This window comes from Callorhinus ursinus, unplaced genomic scaffold, assembly GCF_003265705.2.
Source record: "Callorhinus ursinus isolate GAN/ISIS: 27379988/994484 unplaced genomic scaffold, GSC_fseal_2.0 scaffold1, whole genome shotgun sequence".
In the NCBI taxonomy this organism is placed as follows: Eukaryota; Metazoa; Chordata; class Mammalia; order Carnivora; family Otariidae; genus Callorhinus; species Callorhinus ursinus.
In genome coordinates, this window is record NW_027397063.1 from 117,852,270 (window position 1) to 117,868,371 (window position 16,102).

Consider the following 16,102-nt stretch of genomic DNA (forward strand, 5'->3'; position numbering starts at 1 on the left):
AGGGTCTGAAACATTTGCCTAAAGGAAGCATTTTGGGGATGAGTGTTGCTAATATACCAATGAGGCATCTTATTTCTTTTTGTTGATTCCAGAGTCTACTGACTCATTACTTCTTTGGTGTCTGGACAAGAGAGAAGCATTGAAATAAAAGTAAACTGGCTGTAATTCCATCCAGATTACAAAGAAGTGATTCTTGTTTGAAGGAGAAGAAAACATAGAAGAATAGGTAGATGCAGTATCTGCACAATTTTTGGAAGGTCTGTGCCCACCTTTGCCAAAAGCATTGTTGGTCTTACCCTCCTTTTGGAAATAACACTCCTTGTCAGATAGAATCAATAGCATTAAAAACTCAAATTTTCCTATGACTGAACAAAAAGATAACAATAATTATTTACCACGTAAATCTTTAAATCAGTCATGTCTTCGTGACTTTGGCAACCATACGCTTTCTAGATCTGGCCTGAATGTGCTGATGTTGAGCAAGACTGTCAACTTTTCTTAACTCAGCTATCAATAAAAATAAAAGGTCATATTTTTTAATAACCCATAATATCTTTGAGAAATACTTACTTGGAAAGACATTGAGTTGAAGACAAAGTATTTAAAACACAAGTGTAGAAACTGCCTAGGATTTTTGTGTGTTTGTGTGAAGAATAGATATTTTAGAAGGGGTTAATTAGGCTCTTAAACTTTTAAACTGCTTGGTTCACTGGATACTTCATTTAAAAAGTATATATGGATTTTCCCAATTAGAGCAAAAGACTGTTATTCCTATACCCTATCATTAAGACTGTGTTTGTTTCAGATATTAAAATTTGGTGGCAGTTGTGACTGAATGTGGCTCTTGAAGCTTATTTCTTTTGATAGACTGCATTGTTTGATTTGCATGTGTGTTAATGTGTAGTGTCTCTGAGAAATTATATAATGGTCCTTATTTTTTCTTATAACAATTTAGTGATTTTTCTGCAGTGGTCATCAGCTTCTGTAAAGAATTGATAAATATTGAGGCGCCTGGCTGGCTCAGTCGGTTAAGCGTCTTACCTTTGGCTCAGGTCATGATCCCAGGGTGCTGGGATCGAGCCCCACATTGGGATCCCTGCTCAGTGGGGAGCCTGCTTCTCCCTGCCCTCTCTACCTGACGCTCTCCCTGCTTGCGCGCTCTCTCTCTCTCCCTCTCTTTCTCTGTCAAATAAATAAAATCTTAAAAAAAGAATTGCTAAATATTACAAAATGTAATTTTATAAGCAGGAGGTCTTTTCCTACATACTAAACTTTTCCCTTTTTTTGTAGCTTGGCTGCAGAATTGTTGGCCCTCAAGTAGTCATATTTTGTTTGCACCACCAGCGATGCGTCCCAAGAGCTGAACATCCAGTTTATAATATGGTTATGTCTGATGTAACTGTATCTTGTACAAGCCTGGAAAAAGATAAAAGGGTAGGTGCTGAGAGGAATATCATGATCAATATATTTACCTCCACACTTCATCTTTCACTGCATAGGAGACACTTTGAAAGACCTTGTACTTGTTGTTCATGACTTAAAGTCTGTATACACCAATATATATCTTTTCTATTTTAATGAATATAATGGAATCTGTTTTATTGAGAACTGACTACTTGAAAGAAAACTCCCCTTTTTCCCCTATGCAATTGATGAGTTAGAGTTTGAGTCACATTTTTCCACTATAGATGGTTAATCTTTTTTAAAAAAATGTTGGGGTGCCTGGGTGGCTCAGTTGGTTAAGCTTCTCACTTCGGATCAGGTCGTGATCTCAGTGTCCTGGGGTCGTTGGGCTCTGAGCTCAGCAGGGAGTTTTCTTCTCCCTCTCCCCCCACTTGTGCCCACACTCCCTCCCTCTTTCTCTCTAATAAAATCTTTAAAAAAAATTATTTTAAAAAATGTTGATAGGTAGAATGGGCTGTGGATTTAACATTTGCTAAGAGGCAAGAAATGCTTCAATAATGCTTTCTAAGAGATAAAATACATATTTTTATATATAATGTATACTATTTATATTTTTAATATATATGCACAGTATATTAAATATATTCTAGAAGCAACAGGTTAATAAATTTATGGAGTTGGAAGAAACAACTATAGGAAATAATATATGAAAGTAATTATTTTTAAATTTATAATTCATATTTTATCCAAAAAGCAATTATTTAACTTTATAGTAGTGAGAAACATTTGTGCCTTCAAGCTAACAACAACAAATATCTTAAAAGATATTTGAGTTTTTGTATTAAAAAATGGAAGAGATATTGTTTGCTTTAGTATTGATGTTTTTTCCTTTGGGTTTACAGGAAGAAGTTCATAAATATGTACAAATGATGGGTGGACGTGTATATAGAGACCTTAATATATCAGTAACTCACCTTATTGCAGGAGAAGTTGGCAGCAAAAAATATTTAGTTGCTGCAAACCTAAAGAAACCTATTTTGCTTCCTTCTTGGATTAAAACACTCTGGGAAAAGTCACAAGAGAAGTAAGAAAGACATTTATGTGTTGTCTAGATTTGAAAAAAAAATACTTTCAATCATTTTGGCATATTGTGGGTTATTACAGGGGAAGTTTTATGTTGTCCTCTTGGGATTTGTTATTCAGGGACAAAAGATGGGGTTATTACTCTTCACTGAAAATAAGCACAATCTGCAAGCTCTTATCAAGGTATAATTTGATAGGTAGATTAGGCTATTGATTTAATATTAGCTACAAGGTAAGAAATGCTTTGATAGTAGAAATTGCTTTCAGCGGTAAATTCTTGTAAAATAGTTGAGAAGATCACTGCGGCAACTGTAGCTCTTAAGTTGCATTATCTTTCCACTACTGTGCTAAGATGGAGAGTAAATTAACCATTTTGATAGTCCTATTCCCTCTCAAAGGTGTCCATGTAAAGTTAAATGTAAACATGTCAGCCATTAACCAAGATGTGGTCATTCAGTAAATGTTAATCAAGTTTATTTTATGAACCTGGCCTGAGGTAGGCATTAGACATGCATACTGAGCAAATCAGGATAGCATCCCTGCCCTTGTGGACCTTAGAAATGGGCATTTTTCCAGTCTTCCTATCAACACCAGCACATCCTAAACCTGTCTCCACGTTGGTACCTTCATTCCTAGCACATCTGCCTTACATGGAAAAAGAATATTTTTGTTGGTATTCTGCCAAAAATCATTGCTTATTATTTATATAGTATAATGGAAGGATAGAAAGGCCATTTTTCTAATAGGCAACCATTTGAGTTTTTAAGTAAATTCACACTTAAAATTTTGGAAAATACACCACTTTGACCAGCATGAACTCAAAGAGTTAACCCTTAAAACAGTTTTATTTGAGAAACTCTGTCTGAAATACTACCTTTTACTAGTGACATGGTTGAACTAGATGAGCAGTTAGTGTAATTTTGAGTGTCAGTGCCCCTTTTCTAAAAAATGAAAGCATTAGTGATTTCTGTTGTTTGTCATTATTCTTCTGGTAAATTTTAAACCTTCTGGTATATTAATATGTTAATTTTTTCCTTGTTACTTATTTTCCCCAGAAAAATAGCTAGGTATACTGATGTAAACATGGAAGACTTCAAGTGTCCTATTTTTCTTGGTTGCATAATCTGTGTGACTGGCTTGTGTAGCTTAGACAGGAAGGCAGTTCAGCAACTCACAGTTAAGCATGGAGGTCAATACATGGGACAGCTGAAAATGAATGAATGTACACACCTCATTGTGCAAGAACCAAAAGGTAAAACTATGTTTCCCAAATGGAAAAAATGCACAATTTTCTCTAGTATTTAACATTTTAAGATCTTTACAGAATAGCTTTTGCTTTTGATGTGTTAATAAATCTGGTATTTTTCCCCCCTAAATTCTTACAAAGATAGTTTGGTTCATAATCTGTAGAAAAATTACATGACTGTCCAGGTTTATCCAGATCATAGAAAAAATTTTTTTTCAATTTCCAGTGGTTTTTATTGTTTGATTTTTATTTTTATTTATTTTTTTTTTAAAGAAAAGGTTTCTTACATAGTTACCAAATACTTATGAAACAAGAAATTTGGATGAATAATAAAAAGTCTAATAGATGTAGTTAAATTACATTTCTTTCTAATGATAAATTTTAAAAGCTTGACTTAGTTTTTAATTGAATGAATCAGCTTTATTGGATGAACTACAAGTTGTAACTTGAAGATACATCTTGCAGAAATGAGGCAGTTAAAAGAAAAATACATTATCAATAAGAATAATTCCTTAAAATTGTGTTTAATTTTGGTGTCTTGTAACCTTTATACCTGTTTTGGAAGATTTTTTTTCTTTACCAATACCCTTAAAATATATACAAACTGATGAGAGAAGAATTTTGTTGATGTTTTTGTTATTTCCTTATACTGTGTTTTATTAAGCTACCTAGATAACAAAATTAGTGGGAAAAAACTAAAATTAATTAGTTCTGTCCTTAAGTCAGAACTTTGCATATGGCCAATTATGATATTATAATTGTGAGTAGAGTTGGTAACTTATTGAATCTCTGGATCTGAAGGCAGTTCATCTCTTAGCTCTCAAAAATGTCCAAAAACATCCTTTTCATGTTAATGTTTACTATGTATTTACCTGTTTCTCTATGACACTGTTTCTAAATACATTGTGTTAAAAGTTGTTTTAAGGCAATAAAAAGATTTATTTCTTATAATATGCCTGTCTATTTGGACTTCCAAGTCAAATCCTATTGACATTAGAGTAGTCTGTTCAAAGCTGGTATTTTTTATATTGCAGACATTTACAATCTTCACAGTTGTTTTATGCAGTCTTACTAAAGCCACATAATTCTGTGAGTTATTCCCATGTTACAGATTAAGAAACTGGTTTAAAGGAATTCCACATAAATTCCACAATTTTAAGAGATAAACCCCCTTACATACACTATATAGCATAGTTTGTATAAGAATAATTACTGGTAACTCATTTTGTTGAGGTGAGTTTTTTCCCATAACCTATCATACTTCAAATATTTCTACAGAGATGGATTTTAATGGTTTACATTTCTCTCTTTCCTAATGAACATGATAGGTCAGAAATACGAATGTGCCAAGAGATGGAATGTACACTGTGTGACCACACAGTGGTTTTTTGACAGTGTTGACAAAGGTTTTTGTCAGGACGAATCCATATACAAGACAGAACCTAGACCAGAAACAAAGACTGTGCCTGATACTTCAACTCCTACTGGCCGGATCAACACAGTTGATAGTAAGTTCAGTGGGATTAAAGTAAACAGTCGTTTTTAATGCCGCTTTCTTTGTAAGAATTGATTTGTAAATCGGATCAGTGAGATATAGTAGGGAATTTATCCTTTCTTGCTATGCTTCCAGGCATAATTGTGTAATAACTAAATTGTATGAAGATCAGTCCAGAACTCTAGATATTTCTTTTTATAACAGATGTATATTTTCTTTCATACGGTGATTTACTGCAAAAGATGATTAAAGAAATCGAGAATACTAATAGAGACTTAAAAGAATTTTTCCAAGCTTGACTGGTGGGCAAATGTAATACATTTTTATTAGTTTGCTACAATTACTATAGACCATCTGTATTCATATAAAATTGAAAACCATTTCTATTTCGTAGGTGCCATGTTGGCAATTTAGCAGATGTTACACTTTTTTCTTTCCTGGACCCTACAGCCAGCAACTTCAGATTTTTAATGGAAGCAAGCCACTATTAAAATGTATTAAGTATGTTTTTATTTGACTAAAATATGAACCTTAGTTTCATTTTCCCTTCTCAAAACTGGCCACCAAGATTTCAGTAAAAACATTTGAAGCTTACTTTGGAAATTATTCACAGCCCTTAGTGTATAAGAAAAATTAAGCTGTAGGAAAATAGGTAATCATAATTTTATCTCCATAAATTTCTACATCTTTGTTTGATATGTAGGTCGTACTCTTTCAGATGTCAGCCATATTTCCAACATCAGTGCAAGTTGCATAAATGAATCGATGTGTAATTCAGTTCTTAATAGTAAAGTGGAGCCTACACTTGAAAATCTAGAAAATCTGGATGTCAGTGCATTTCAAGCACCTGAAGATTTATTAGATGGTTGTCGGGTATGTCTTTATTATGTAATACATGCAGTGATAATGTACATCAGTACTTCCTAGCCTGACTTTGAAGACCCCTCAGAGTTGGGCTTGTTCCTTATCCATATAAACCCTTCACTCTAGCTAAGTAGATGCAAACATTAGGCCACATCTGTCCATAACTGTCATTTTTTAAGTGTTTCTAATATCCTAGACTGTGGTAACCAATTCATATATATTGTTAATATGTTGTATATACTCTCATTTAATTCCCACAGATAACTCTAAAATGGTTATTACCCTGAGGCTGAGGCTTAGTGGATTAAAATTCTTGTTGAGATTCACACAGACATTAAGTAGACAGCCATCTACTCCAAATCCTGTGTTCCTAACCATTAGACCTAAGAGACTTTGTTTAATGTCTCTTAGGCTACTTAATTTTTTAGTGTATGAATAAACTATCTTATAAGTGCCTTGATGGAAACATCATATGCTATAGATCTCCTAGAGCTGAATACTTATTTAATATATTTCTACTTTTAGAGTGAATGGGCTATATATTAGTTGGTAAAACATCAGTTTATTGGCAGAACAGAAAGTGTCTTATATAATCTTTTATCCTAGACTCTACTAATTATGGATATGACTTTTAGTTGTTTTTTTAAGATTTATTTATTTTAGAGAGAGAGAGAGACAGCGCAAGAGGGAGGGGCAGAGGGGGAAGGAGAAAGGATCTCAAGCCGACTCTGTGCTGTGCACGGAGCCCAACATGGAGCTCAATCCCACTACCCTGAGATCATGACCTGAGACAAAACCAAGAGTTAGACGCCTAACCAAGTGTACCACCTAGATGCCCCTGACTTTTAGTTATTTATGATTCCTGGTTTTTGTTACAGTATCTTATAATAAGAGAGGTTATTTAGTTTGGGATATAAATGCAGTTAGGAATAGATTTGCCATTCTTTTTTTCTTTTTTTTTTTTTTTTTAAGATTTTATTTATTTATTTGCCAGACAGAGAGAGCACGCACAAGCAGGGGGAGCGGCAGGCAGAGGGAGAAGCAGTTTCCCTGCCAACCAAGGAGCCCGACGTGGGATTTGATCCCAGGACTCAGATCATGATCTGAGCCGAAGGCAGACACTTAACCGACTGAACCACCCAGGCATCCCTGGATTTGCCATTCTTAAGAAATTTTTTTAAAATGGAAAATACAGATGGGAGGCTTTTTATATTTATTAAATTAGTTTAAATACATGCATACTGATAATTAAAAATAAATTATTGCACGTGTATTATCTTCAAAGTACTGTCCTCAGCTCGACTTAAATTTTTTTGTGTAATCACCTGTGTAAAAGGTATCTCAATTTATAGGTAAGAAAATTGGTTTAAAGAGCCTAAGTAACTTATCATGGTCATGTAGTTAATTATTGGCCTCTGAACCAAAATTTAAACCCAAGTTTTCTGAGTTCAGATATGTAAACTCTAGTTTGTTTCTATAATTTAAATTTACAAGTAGTAAGATCTTTAGAATTTAAGAAGCTACCTGCATTTTAGACATGGCTATGCACTAGTATCCAGAAGATAACTGAATTCTAGCTTCTATTTTATTAAAGCCTCACAGTACTTACCAGGTGTCTACTGTGGATAATAATGCTATGGGACTGTGAAGAAGTAATAAAAAATAAAAATTTCAGAATTATTGGGGCGCCTGGGTGGTTCAGTGAGGTAAGCATCTGCCTTTGGCTCAGGTCATGATCCCGGGGTCCTGGGATTGAGCCCCATGTTGGGCTCCCTGCTCAGCAGGGAGTCTGCTTCTCCCCAGCTCCTGCTCTCCTCGTTCCCGCTCTCCCTCAAATGAATTTAAAAAATCTTTTTTAAAAAAATGTCAGAATTGTTAAAAAAAAAAACAATTTCAGAATATACTCGATTCTTAATATATTTTAAATGTACACAGAGCTGTCTTAATTACACACAATGCATTTAGATATTTATTTTTAATGTGTTTCTGTTGAGAAACAAACCATCTTAAATGCATTAATCTAAAGTAAATATTTTCTTTCTTTGCAGATCTATCTTTGCGGTTTTAGTGGCAGAAAGCTAGATAAACTGAGAAGGCTTATTAACAGTGGAGGTGGAGTTCGTTTTAATCAGCTCAATGAAGATGTAACTCATGTTATTGTGGGAGATTATGATGATGAATTGAAGCAGTTTTGGGATAAATCGGCCCACAGGTTTTGTCGGTTTTTAATTTAAAGCAATTTTTACTCTGTAATGATTTTTCTTAAAATTGCATATCCATGCAATTATGGAACCTGCATGGCAAGTGAGATGATGGTCTTTATGGTTTAAACTAATATATAATTATGTACTATTTTTGTAGGCCTCATGCAGTGGGAGCAAAGTGGTTGCTAGAGTGTTTTAGTAAAGGTTATATGCTTCCTGAAGAGCCATATATCCATGCTAACTACCAGCCAGTGGAAATTCCAGTTTCAGATCAACCTGAAAGTAAAACAGCTCTTTTAAAAAAGAACAACAGCTTCTCTAAGAAAGACTTGGCTTCTGATGAAAAGCATGAACAAGCTGACGAAGATCTGCTCTCTCAGTATGTAAATAATAACCCAACAGTAGGTAAGAAATAGTTGATTAGTATTTACAGTCATTAAGAAATGTTTTAGTAGGGCGCCTGGGTGGCTCAGTTGTTAAGCGTCTGCCTTCGGCTCAGGTCATGATCCCAGGGTCCTGGGATCAGGTCCCACATCGGGCTCCCTGCTCCTTGGGAGCCTGCTTCTCCCTCTGCCTCTTTCTCTCTCTCTCTCTCTCTCTCTCTGTCTCTCATGAATAAATAAATAAAATCTTAAAAAAAAAAAGGTTTTAGTAGCAGAATACATACACATGTGATTTCTGTCAGGTTTTCTAGATTTTAAGTTAAACCTTTTTCTTCCCTTAGTGTTTTATGTTTGTTACTTTTTCTAAGTAGGCAAGGCCAGGGGATGCTGAACCCTTTGACCCTCTCATCTGTCTTCAATTCACTGGCTCCTCTTTGATCTGTTTTATATACCAGCATCAGTTTGTTAGTGTGAGTTTGTAACAGCATGAACTTTTTTTTAAGATTTTTTGTAAAGATATTATTTATCCATTAGAGTGAGCACATGAGGTGGGGGGACAAAGGGAGAAGGAAAGGCAGACGCCCCGCGGAGCAGGGAGCCCAACGAGGGGCTCGATCCCAGGACCCGGGACCATGACCTGAGCCGAAGGCAGACGCTTACCGACTGAGCCACCCAGGGGCCCGTGTAACAGCATGAACTTATTTTAACCTTATAATTACCTCTTACTTGGTTATTGTGATCTTTAATGCATACAGTGCTGCACTGTATACCACAACAATGTCGTCTTCTCAAAGTGGGAAGGAAATTTGCCGGTGAAGAGTTGTGAGCAGAATTTCTTCTTATTTAAGAAAAAGTTTTTGTGAAACATTTGATACCTTGAAAAAGATGTCAAGAATAATGTGATGAGTAACCATGTACTACTACATAGGTATTAAAAAAATAGAATATTCCACTATACCAAAAGCCCCCTGTGAGTCTCCATTTTCCTCATAGTTTACATGTATATATATCTATATGCAATATAGATACTCTCATTTTGTGTATATTTTAGCTTACATAGATGACAGATGGTATGTACTTTTTTGCTGCTCGCCTCCAACCATGAGAGATTTTTAATCAAAGTAACTGGTCGAATATACCACAGTTTATCTCTTTGCCCACCTATAGACATTTTTACTGTGTCTCTTTTTTTGCCAGTGCAAACAGTACTGCTGAGATTGTTCTTACTTACCCATGTCTCTGTGATTGCTTGGAGGTTTCTTTACATGTACCTGATACCAAGTTTGGTCTACCCTGTATGGATTAATGACACAGGCGTGTTAAACTCCTCCACTGTAATGGTGGCTTTGACAGTTTCTCCATGTAGGTCTGTCAGATTTAGTTTTTTAATATAGTTTGTTGTTTTATTACATGATGATCCTCATTTTCCTAATTTTTTTTTCCTTAAAATCTGTTTTGTCTGATATTAATAGAACTGTCCCTGCCTCATGTGATACGGTATTTATCTGGTATGACTTTTTCTTTAAAACTGCAAATTTGGTCAATTTACATTTATTGTTACTTATTATTTTATACCATCTTAATTTGTGCTGTTTGTCTCATTTTTCTGTGCTTCCTTGTTTAACATTTTTGCTTCCTTTTGGATAGCTTGAGCTTGTCCTCTCTCACCCCAACCTCCCAACTTCCTGTCTACCCTTTACTTATGTGGAAGTTACATCTGTTTATATTTCCAGTGATTACTTGGAACTTGAATGGGCATCATAACTTGAAATCTAAAGTTAATCAGAACTTTTATCTTCATCTTGAATAATACAAGAACTTTATAACACTATCTTCAATAGCACTGCTGATCACACCCCCTACATACACTAATATACTCAATTTATGTGATTTGGGCTAATGTTGTCATTGTCTTTTTTAATTGGACAGTTAGACACTGTTCTATATGGTCCATACTTGTTTTGATTTACCATCATGTTTAGTGATTTCTTTGCTTCCCATTCTTTGTTGTATCTGAGAACTCTCTTCTGGGATCATTTTCTTTCCTCCTATAAAATATATCCTTTAGAAATTCCTTCAGTTTCTGTTAATGTCTTTATTTTTTGTCCTTGTTCTTAAAAAACAGTTATGCTAGGAATATAATCCTAGACGGTTGTTTTGATCTCCCTGAGATGTTAGTTCATTGTCCTGTTTCCATGGCTGCTGGATAAGAAGTCATTCAGTCTCATCGTTATTCTTTTGTAGGAAATCTTTTCTTCTTGCTGTTTTTAATATCTCCTTTTTATTGCTGACGTCCTAGAGTTTTACCATGTACTTGTCCTACTTGGAATTCATTGTGCTTTCTGAATCTAAGGATTAGTGAGGGTTTTGTTTTTTGTTTTTTTTTTATTTTAAAAAAATTTCATCTGTTACCTTTGAATATTGCTTCTTCCCCACTCTATATTCTCTAACCCCCATTAGCTCTTTGTGTGGAACACTTAACCTGCCCTTCTAATTTCATCTTTTTGTCTTTCTGTGATTTATTATGTGTGATTTCTTCAGGATTTCCTTCCACATCACTGTTTGTCTGTTCAGCTGTTGCCTACTGTGGTTAACCCATCCATTAAGTTTTTTATTTCAGTAATTATTTTTTTCAATTCCTAGAAGTTCTAGTTCTCTTAATAATCTGTTATTCTATATTCATGTCTTGTTACTTATTTCTTGAAACACATTAAACATACTGCTACATCTGAATGGAGGGGAGGGGTAATTCTCTTTATTGTTAATGGTGCCTAGATTCTTCATGTTTTTCTGATATTGTAAACTCATTCTTATTAGGACTGTGGGAAGTCTAAGAAGCTTGAGGTGAAGCTTGAGGTGAGGGTTTGTTTCTTTAGAAACAGTTCATGTTTAAATCTGCCAGAAGTCTAGGAATTTTCCAACTCCAGACACTTCTCAGTTTATTGGCTGGATGTTTTTTGGACCATCAGGCTAGTGTAAATTTGTACCCTAACCTACTTTGAGGACCAGCTTATGATGACAAATTCTCAGGAGAGATGTTTTTCCCCCTTGACCCAAAGCCAAAGTCAGATGTACTTGTTACTTCCTTTACAGGGTAGGTTTTTGTTATTGTTTGGTTGATTTGGGACTGTATTGTAACTAAAGATATTTATTTCCCTTTAGGGTTTCTGGGTTTGTTTCCTCGGGGTATACTCTGTCCCACCTCTAATTTGTGTGAGACCAAAGACTTGACTCTGTTTCCCTCCGTGTGATGTCCTTAAATTCTGAGGGTCTAAGTTTCTGCCAAAACAGATTCAGATTCAGGGTAACCATTGGTTTTAGTGACCACTTAATGCTCTGCATTCATTACTACTACTTCATTTTCAGTCCTTGAGGATCTCGCACTTTCCTGCAAATTCAGCTATATAGCTATGTATTTGTACTGATGCCTTTAGTATTTTATCCTATATTTTCAAGTACTTGATAGTAAGAGGGTTTCAAATGTCTAGCTACCATATTTCTAGAAGGGAATTTCCAGTATTTCTTTTTTTTATGTTTTGACTTTAATTCCAGTTAACATACAGTGCTGTAGTTTCATGTGTACAATATAGTGACCAAACAGTTCCATACATCACCTGGTGCTTATCATGGCAAGTGCACTCCTTAATGCACATCACCTATGGAACCCATCCCAGCTCCCCCATCCCCTCTGGTAACCATTAGATTGTTCTCTGTAATTAAGAGTCTGTTTCTTGCTTTGTCTCTCTTATTTTTTTTTCCTTTTCCTATTTGTTTTCTTTCTTAAATTCCACATATGAGGGAAATCATTTGGTATTTGTCTTTCTCTGATTTATTTTGCTTAGCATTATACTTTCTACCTTCATCCATGTCATTGCAAATGGCAAGATTTAATTCTTCCTTAGGGCTCAATAATATTCCCGTGTGTGTGTGTGTGTGTACACATAGACCACATCTTCTTTATCCATTTATCAGTCATTAAATATTTGGGCTGCTTCCGTATCTTGGCTATTGTAAATAATGCTGCTATAAACATAGGGGTGCATGTATCCCTTTGAATCAGTTTTTTTTTTTCCCTTCATCAGATACATCATTTGCAAATATCTCCTCCCATTCCATAGGTTGCCTTTAGTTTTGTTTATTGTTTCCTTCACTGTGCAGAAGCTTGTAATTTTGATGTAGTCCCAATAGTTTATTTTTCTTTTGTTTCCCTTGCCTCCAAAGACCTATCTAGAAAAAAGTTGCTATGGCTTATGTTAAAGAGGTTACTGCCTGTGTTCCCTTCTAGGATTTTTATGTTTTCAGGTTTCAAACTTGGGTCTTTTATCCTTTTTGTGTGTGGTGTAAGGAAGTGGTCCAGTTTCATTTATTTGCATGGTGCTGTCCAGTTTTCCCAAAACCGTTTGTTAAAGAGACTGTCCTTTTCCCATTGCATATTCTTTCCTGCTTTGTCAAAGATTAATTGACCATATAGTCAATGGTTCATTTCTGGGTTCTCTCTTCTGATCTGTGTGTCTTGTTTTTGTGCCAGTACCATACTTTTTGATTACTACAGCTTTGTAAAATTAACTTGAAGTCTGGAATTGTGGTGCCTCCAGCTTTGCTTTTCTTTCTTAAGATGCTTTGGCTACTGGGGGTCTTTTGTGGTTCCATACAAATTTTAGGATTGTTTGTTCTAGTTCTGTGAAAAATGCTGTTGGTATTTTGATAGGGATTGCATTAAATGTGTAGATTGCTTTGGGCAGTGCAGACAAATGATCCAATCAAGAAATGGATGTCTTCTTTGCAGAAATGTCTGTTCAAGTCTTCTGCCCATTTCTTGATTGGATCATTTGTTCTTTGGGTGTTGAGTTTCAGAAGTTCTTTATAGATTTTGGATACTAGCCCTTTATCTGATATGTCATTTGCAAATATCTTCTCCCATTCTGTCGGTTGTCTTTTGGTTTTGTTGACAGTTTCTTTCGCTGTGCAAAAGCTTTTTATCTTGATGAGGTCCCAATAGTTCATTTTTGCCCTTGCTTCCCTTGCCTTTGACGATGTTTCTAGGAAGAAGTTGCTGTGGCTGAGGTCGAAGAGGTTGCTGCCTGTGTTCTCCTTTAGGATTTTGATGGACTCCTGTCTCACATTTAGGTCTTTCACCCATTTTGAGTCTATTTTTGTGTGTGGTGTAAGGAAATGGTCCAGTTTCATTCTTCAGCATGTGGCTGTCCAATTTTCCCAAAACCATTTGTTGAAGAGACTGTCTCTTTTCCATTGGACATTTTTTCCTGCTTTGTCAAAGATGAGTTGACCATAGAATTGAGGGTCCATTTCTGGGCTCTCGATTCTGTTCCATTGATCTATGTGTCTGTTTTTGTGCCAGTACCATACTGTCTTGATGATGACAGCTTTGTAATAGAGCTGGAAGTCCGGAATTGGGATGCCGCCAGCTTTGCTTTTCTTTTTCAACATTCCTCTGGTTATTCGTGGTCTCTTCTGGTTCCATACAAATTTTAGGATTATTTGTTCCATTTCTTGGAAAAAAGTGGATGGTATTTTGATGGGGATTGCATTGACTGTGTAGATTGCTCTAGGTAGCATTGACATCTTCACAATATTTGTTCTTCCAATCCATGAGCATGGAACGTTTTTCCATTTCTTTGTGTCTTCCTCAATTTCTTTCATGAGTATTTAATAGTTTTCTGAGTACAGATCCTTTGCCTCTTTGGTTAGATTTATTCCTAGGTATCTTATGGTTTTGGGTGCAATTGTAAATGGGATTGACTCCTTAATTTCTCTCTCTTCTGTCTTGTTGTTGGTGTATAGAAATGCCACTGATCTCTGTGCATTGATTTTATATGCTGACACTTTAATGAATTCCTGTGTGAGTTCTAGCAGTTTTGGGGTGGAGTCTTTTGGATTTTCCACATAAAGTATATATCATCTGCAAAGAGTGAGAGTTTGACTTCTTATTTGCTGATTAGGATGCCTTTTATTTCTTTTTGTTGTCTGATTGCTATGGCTAGGACTTCTAATACTATATTGAATAGCAGTGGTGATAGTGGACATCCCTGCCGTGTTCCTGACCTTAGGGTGAAGCTCTCAGTTTTTCCCCATTGAGAATGATATTCACTGTGGGTTTTTCATAGATGGCTTTTATGATATTAAGTATATACCCTCTGTCCCTATACTCTGAAGAGTTTTGATCAAGAAAGGATGCTGTACTTTGTCAGATGTTTTTTCTGCCTCTATTGAGAAGATCATATGGTTCTTGTTCTTTCTTTTATTAATGTATTGTATCACATTGATTTATTTGCAGAAGTTGAACCAACCTTGCAGCCCAGTGGGATAAATCCCACTTGGTTGTGGTGAATAATCCTTTTAATGTACTGTTGGATCCTATTGCCTAGTATTTTGGTGAGAATTTTTGCATCCATGTTCATCAAGGATATTGATCTGTAGTTCTCCTTTTTGATGGGGTCTTTGTCTGATTTGGGGACCAAGGTAATAGTGGCCTCATAAAATGAGTTTGGAAGTTTTCCTTCCATTTCTATTTTTTGGAACAGTTTCAGGAGAATAGGTATTAATTCTTCTTTAAATGTTTGGTAGAATTCCCCTGGGAAGCCATCTGGCCCTGGGCTTTTGTTTGTTGGGAGATTTTTGATAACTACTTCAGTTTCCTTAGTGGTTATGGGTCTGTTCAGGTTTTCTATTTCTTCCTGGTTCAGTTTTGGTAGTTGATACGTCTGTAAGGAAAGCATCCATTTCTTCCAGATTATCTAATTTGCTGGCATAGAGTTGCTCATAATATGTTCTTAGAATTGTTTGTATTTCTTTGGTATTGGTTGTGATCTCTCCTCTTTCATTCATGGTTTTGTTGATTTGGATCATTTTTCTTTTTGATAAGTCTGGCCAGGGGTTTATCAATCTTGTTAATTCTTTCAAAGAACCAGCTCCTAGTTTCGTTGATCTGTTCTACTGTTCTTTTGGTTTCTATTCCATTGATTTCTGCTCTGATCTTGATTATTTCTCTTCTCCTGCTGGGTTTAGGCTTGATTTGCTGTTCTTTCTCCAGCTCCTTCAAGTGTAGGGGTTAGGTTGTGTATTTGAGACCTTTCTTGTTTCTTGAGAAAGGCTTGTATTGCTATATACTTTCCTCTTAGGACTGCCTTTGCTGCATCCCAAAGATTTTGGACAGTTGTGTTTTCATTTTCATTGGTTTCCATGAGTTTTTTTTAATTCTTCTTTAATTTCCTGGTTGACCCATTCATTCTTTAGTAGGATGCTCTTTAGCCTCCATGTACTTGAGTTCTTTCCGACTTTCCTCTTGTGATTAAGTTCTAGTGGTCTGAAAATATGCAGGGAATGATCCCAGTCTTTTGGTACCAGTTGAGACCTGATTTGTGACCTAGGATGTGATCTATTCTGGAGAATGTTCCATGGGCAC

General features: G+C 35.5%; 1 protein-coding gene across 3 annotated transcripts in view; it reads left to right on the forward strand.

The window, feature by feature from the left end:
- Positions 1 to 16,102, forward strand: part of TOPBP1 (DNA topoisomerase II binding protein 1) — a 52,121-nt gene that overhangs the window by 3,090 nt on the left and 32,929 nt on the right. Inside the window, exons 2-9 of one of the 3 annotated variants that reach the window (XM_073899968.1) lie at positions 93 to 257; positions 1,291 to 1,434; positions 2,307 to 2,488; positions 3,543 to 3,739; positions 5,062 to 5,241; positions 5,932 to 6,101; positions 8,141 to 8,304; positions 8,454 to 8,701. In XM_073899968.1, the coding sequence (XP_073756069.1) occupies positions 231 to 257; positions 1,291 to 1,434; positions 2,307 to 2,488; positions 3,543 to 3,739; positions 5,062 to 5,241; positions 5,932 to 6,101; positions 8,141 to 8,304; positions 8,454 to 8,701 (1,312 nt within the window). In that variant the 5' untranslated portion in view covers positions 93 to 230. The remainder of the gene's footprint in view (positions 1 to 92; positions 258 to 1,290; positions 1,435 to 2,306; positions 2,489 to 3,542; positions 3,740 to 5,061; positions 5,242 to 5,931; positions 6,102 to 8,140; positions 8,305 to 8,453; positions 8,702 to 16,102) is intronic. The other 2 variants (XM_025867172.2, XM_073899965.1) reach the window with 2 other exon arrangements.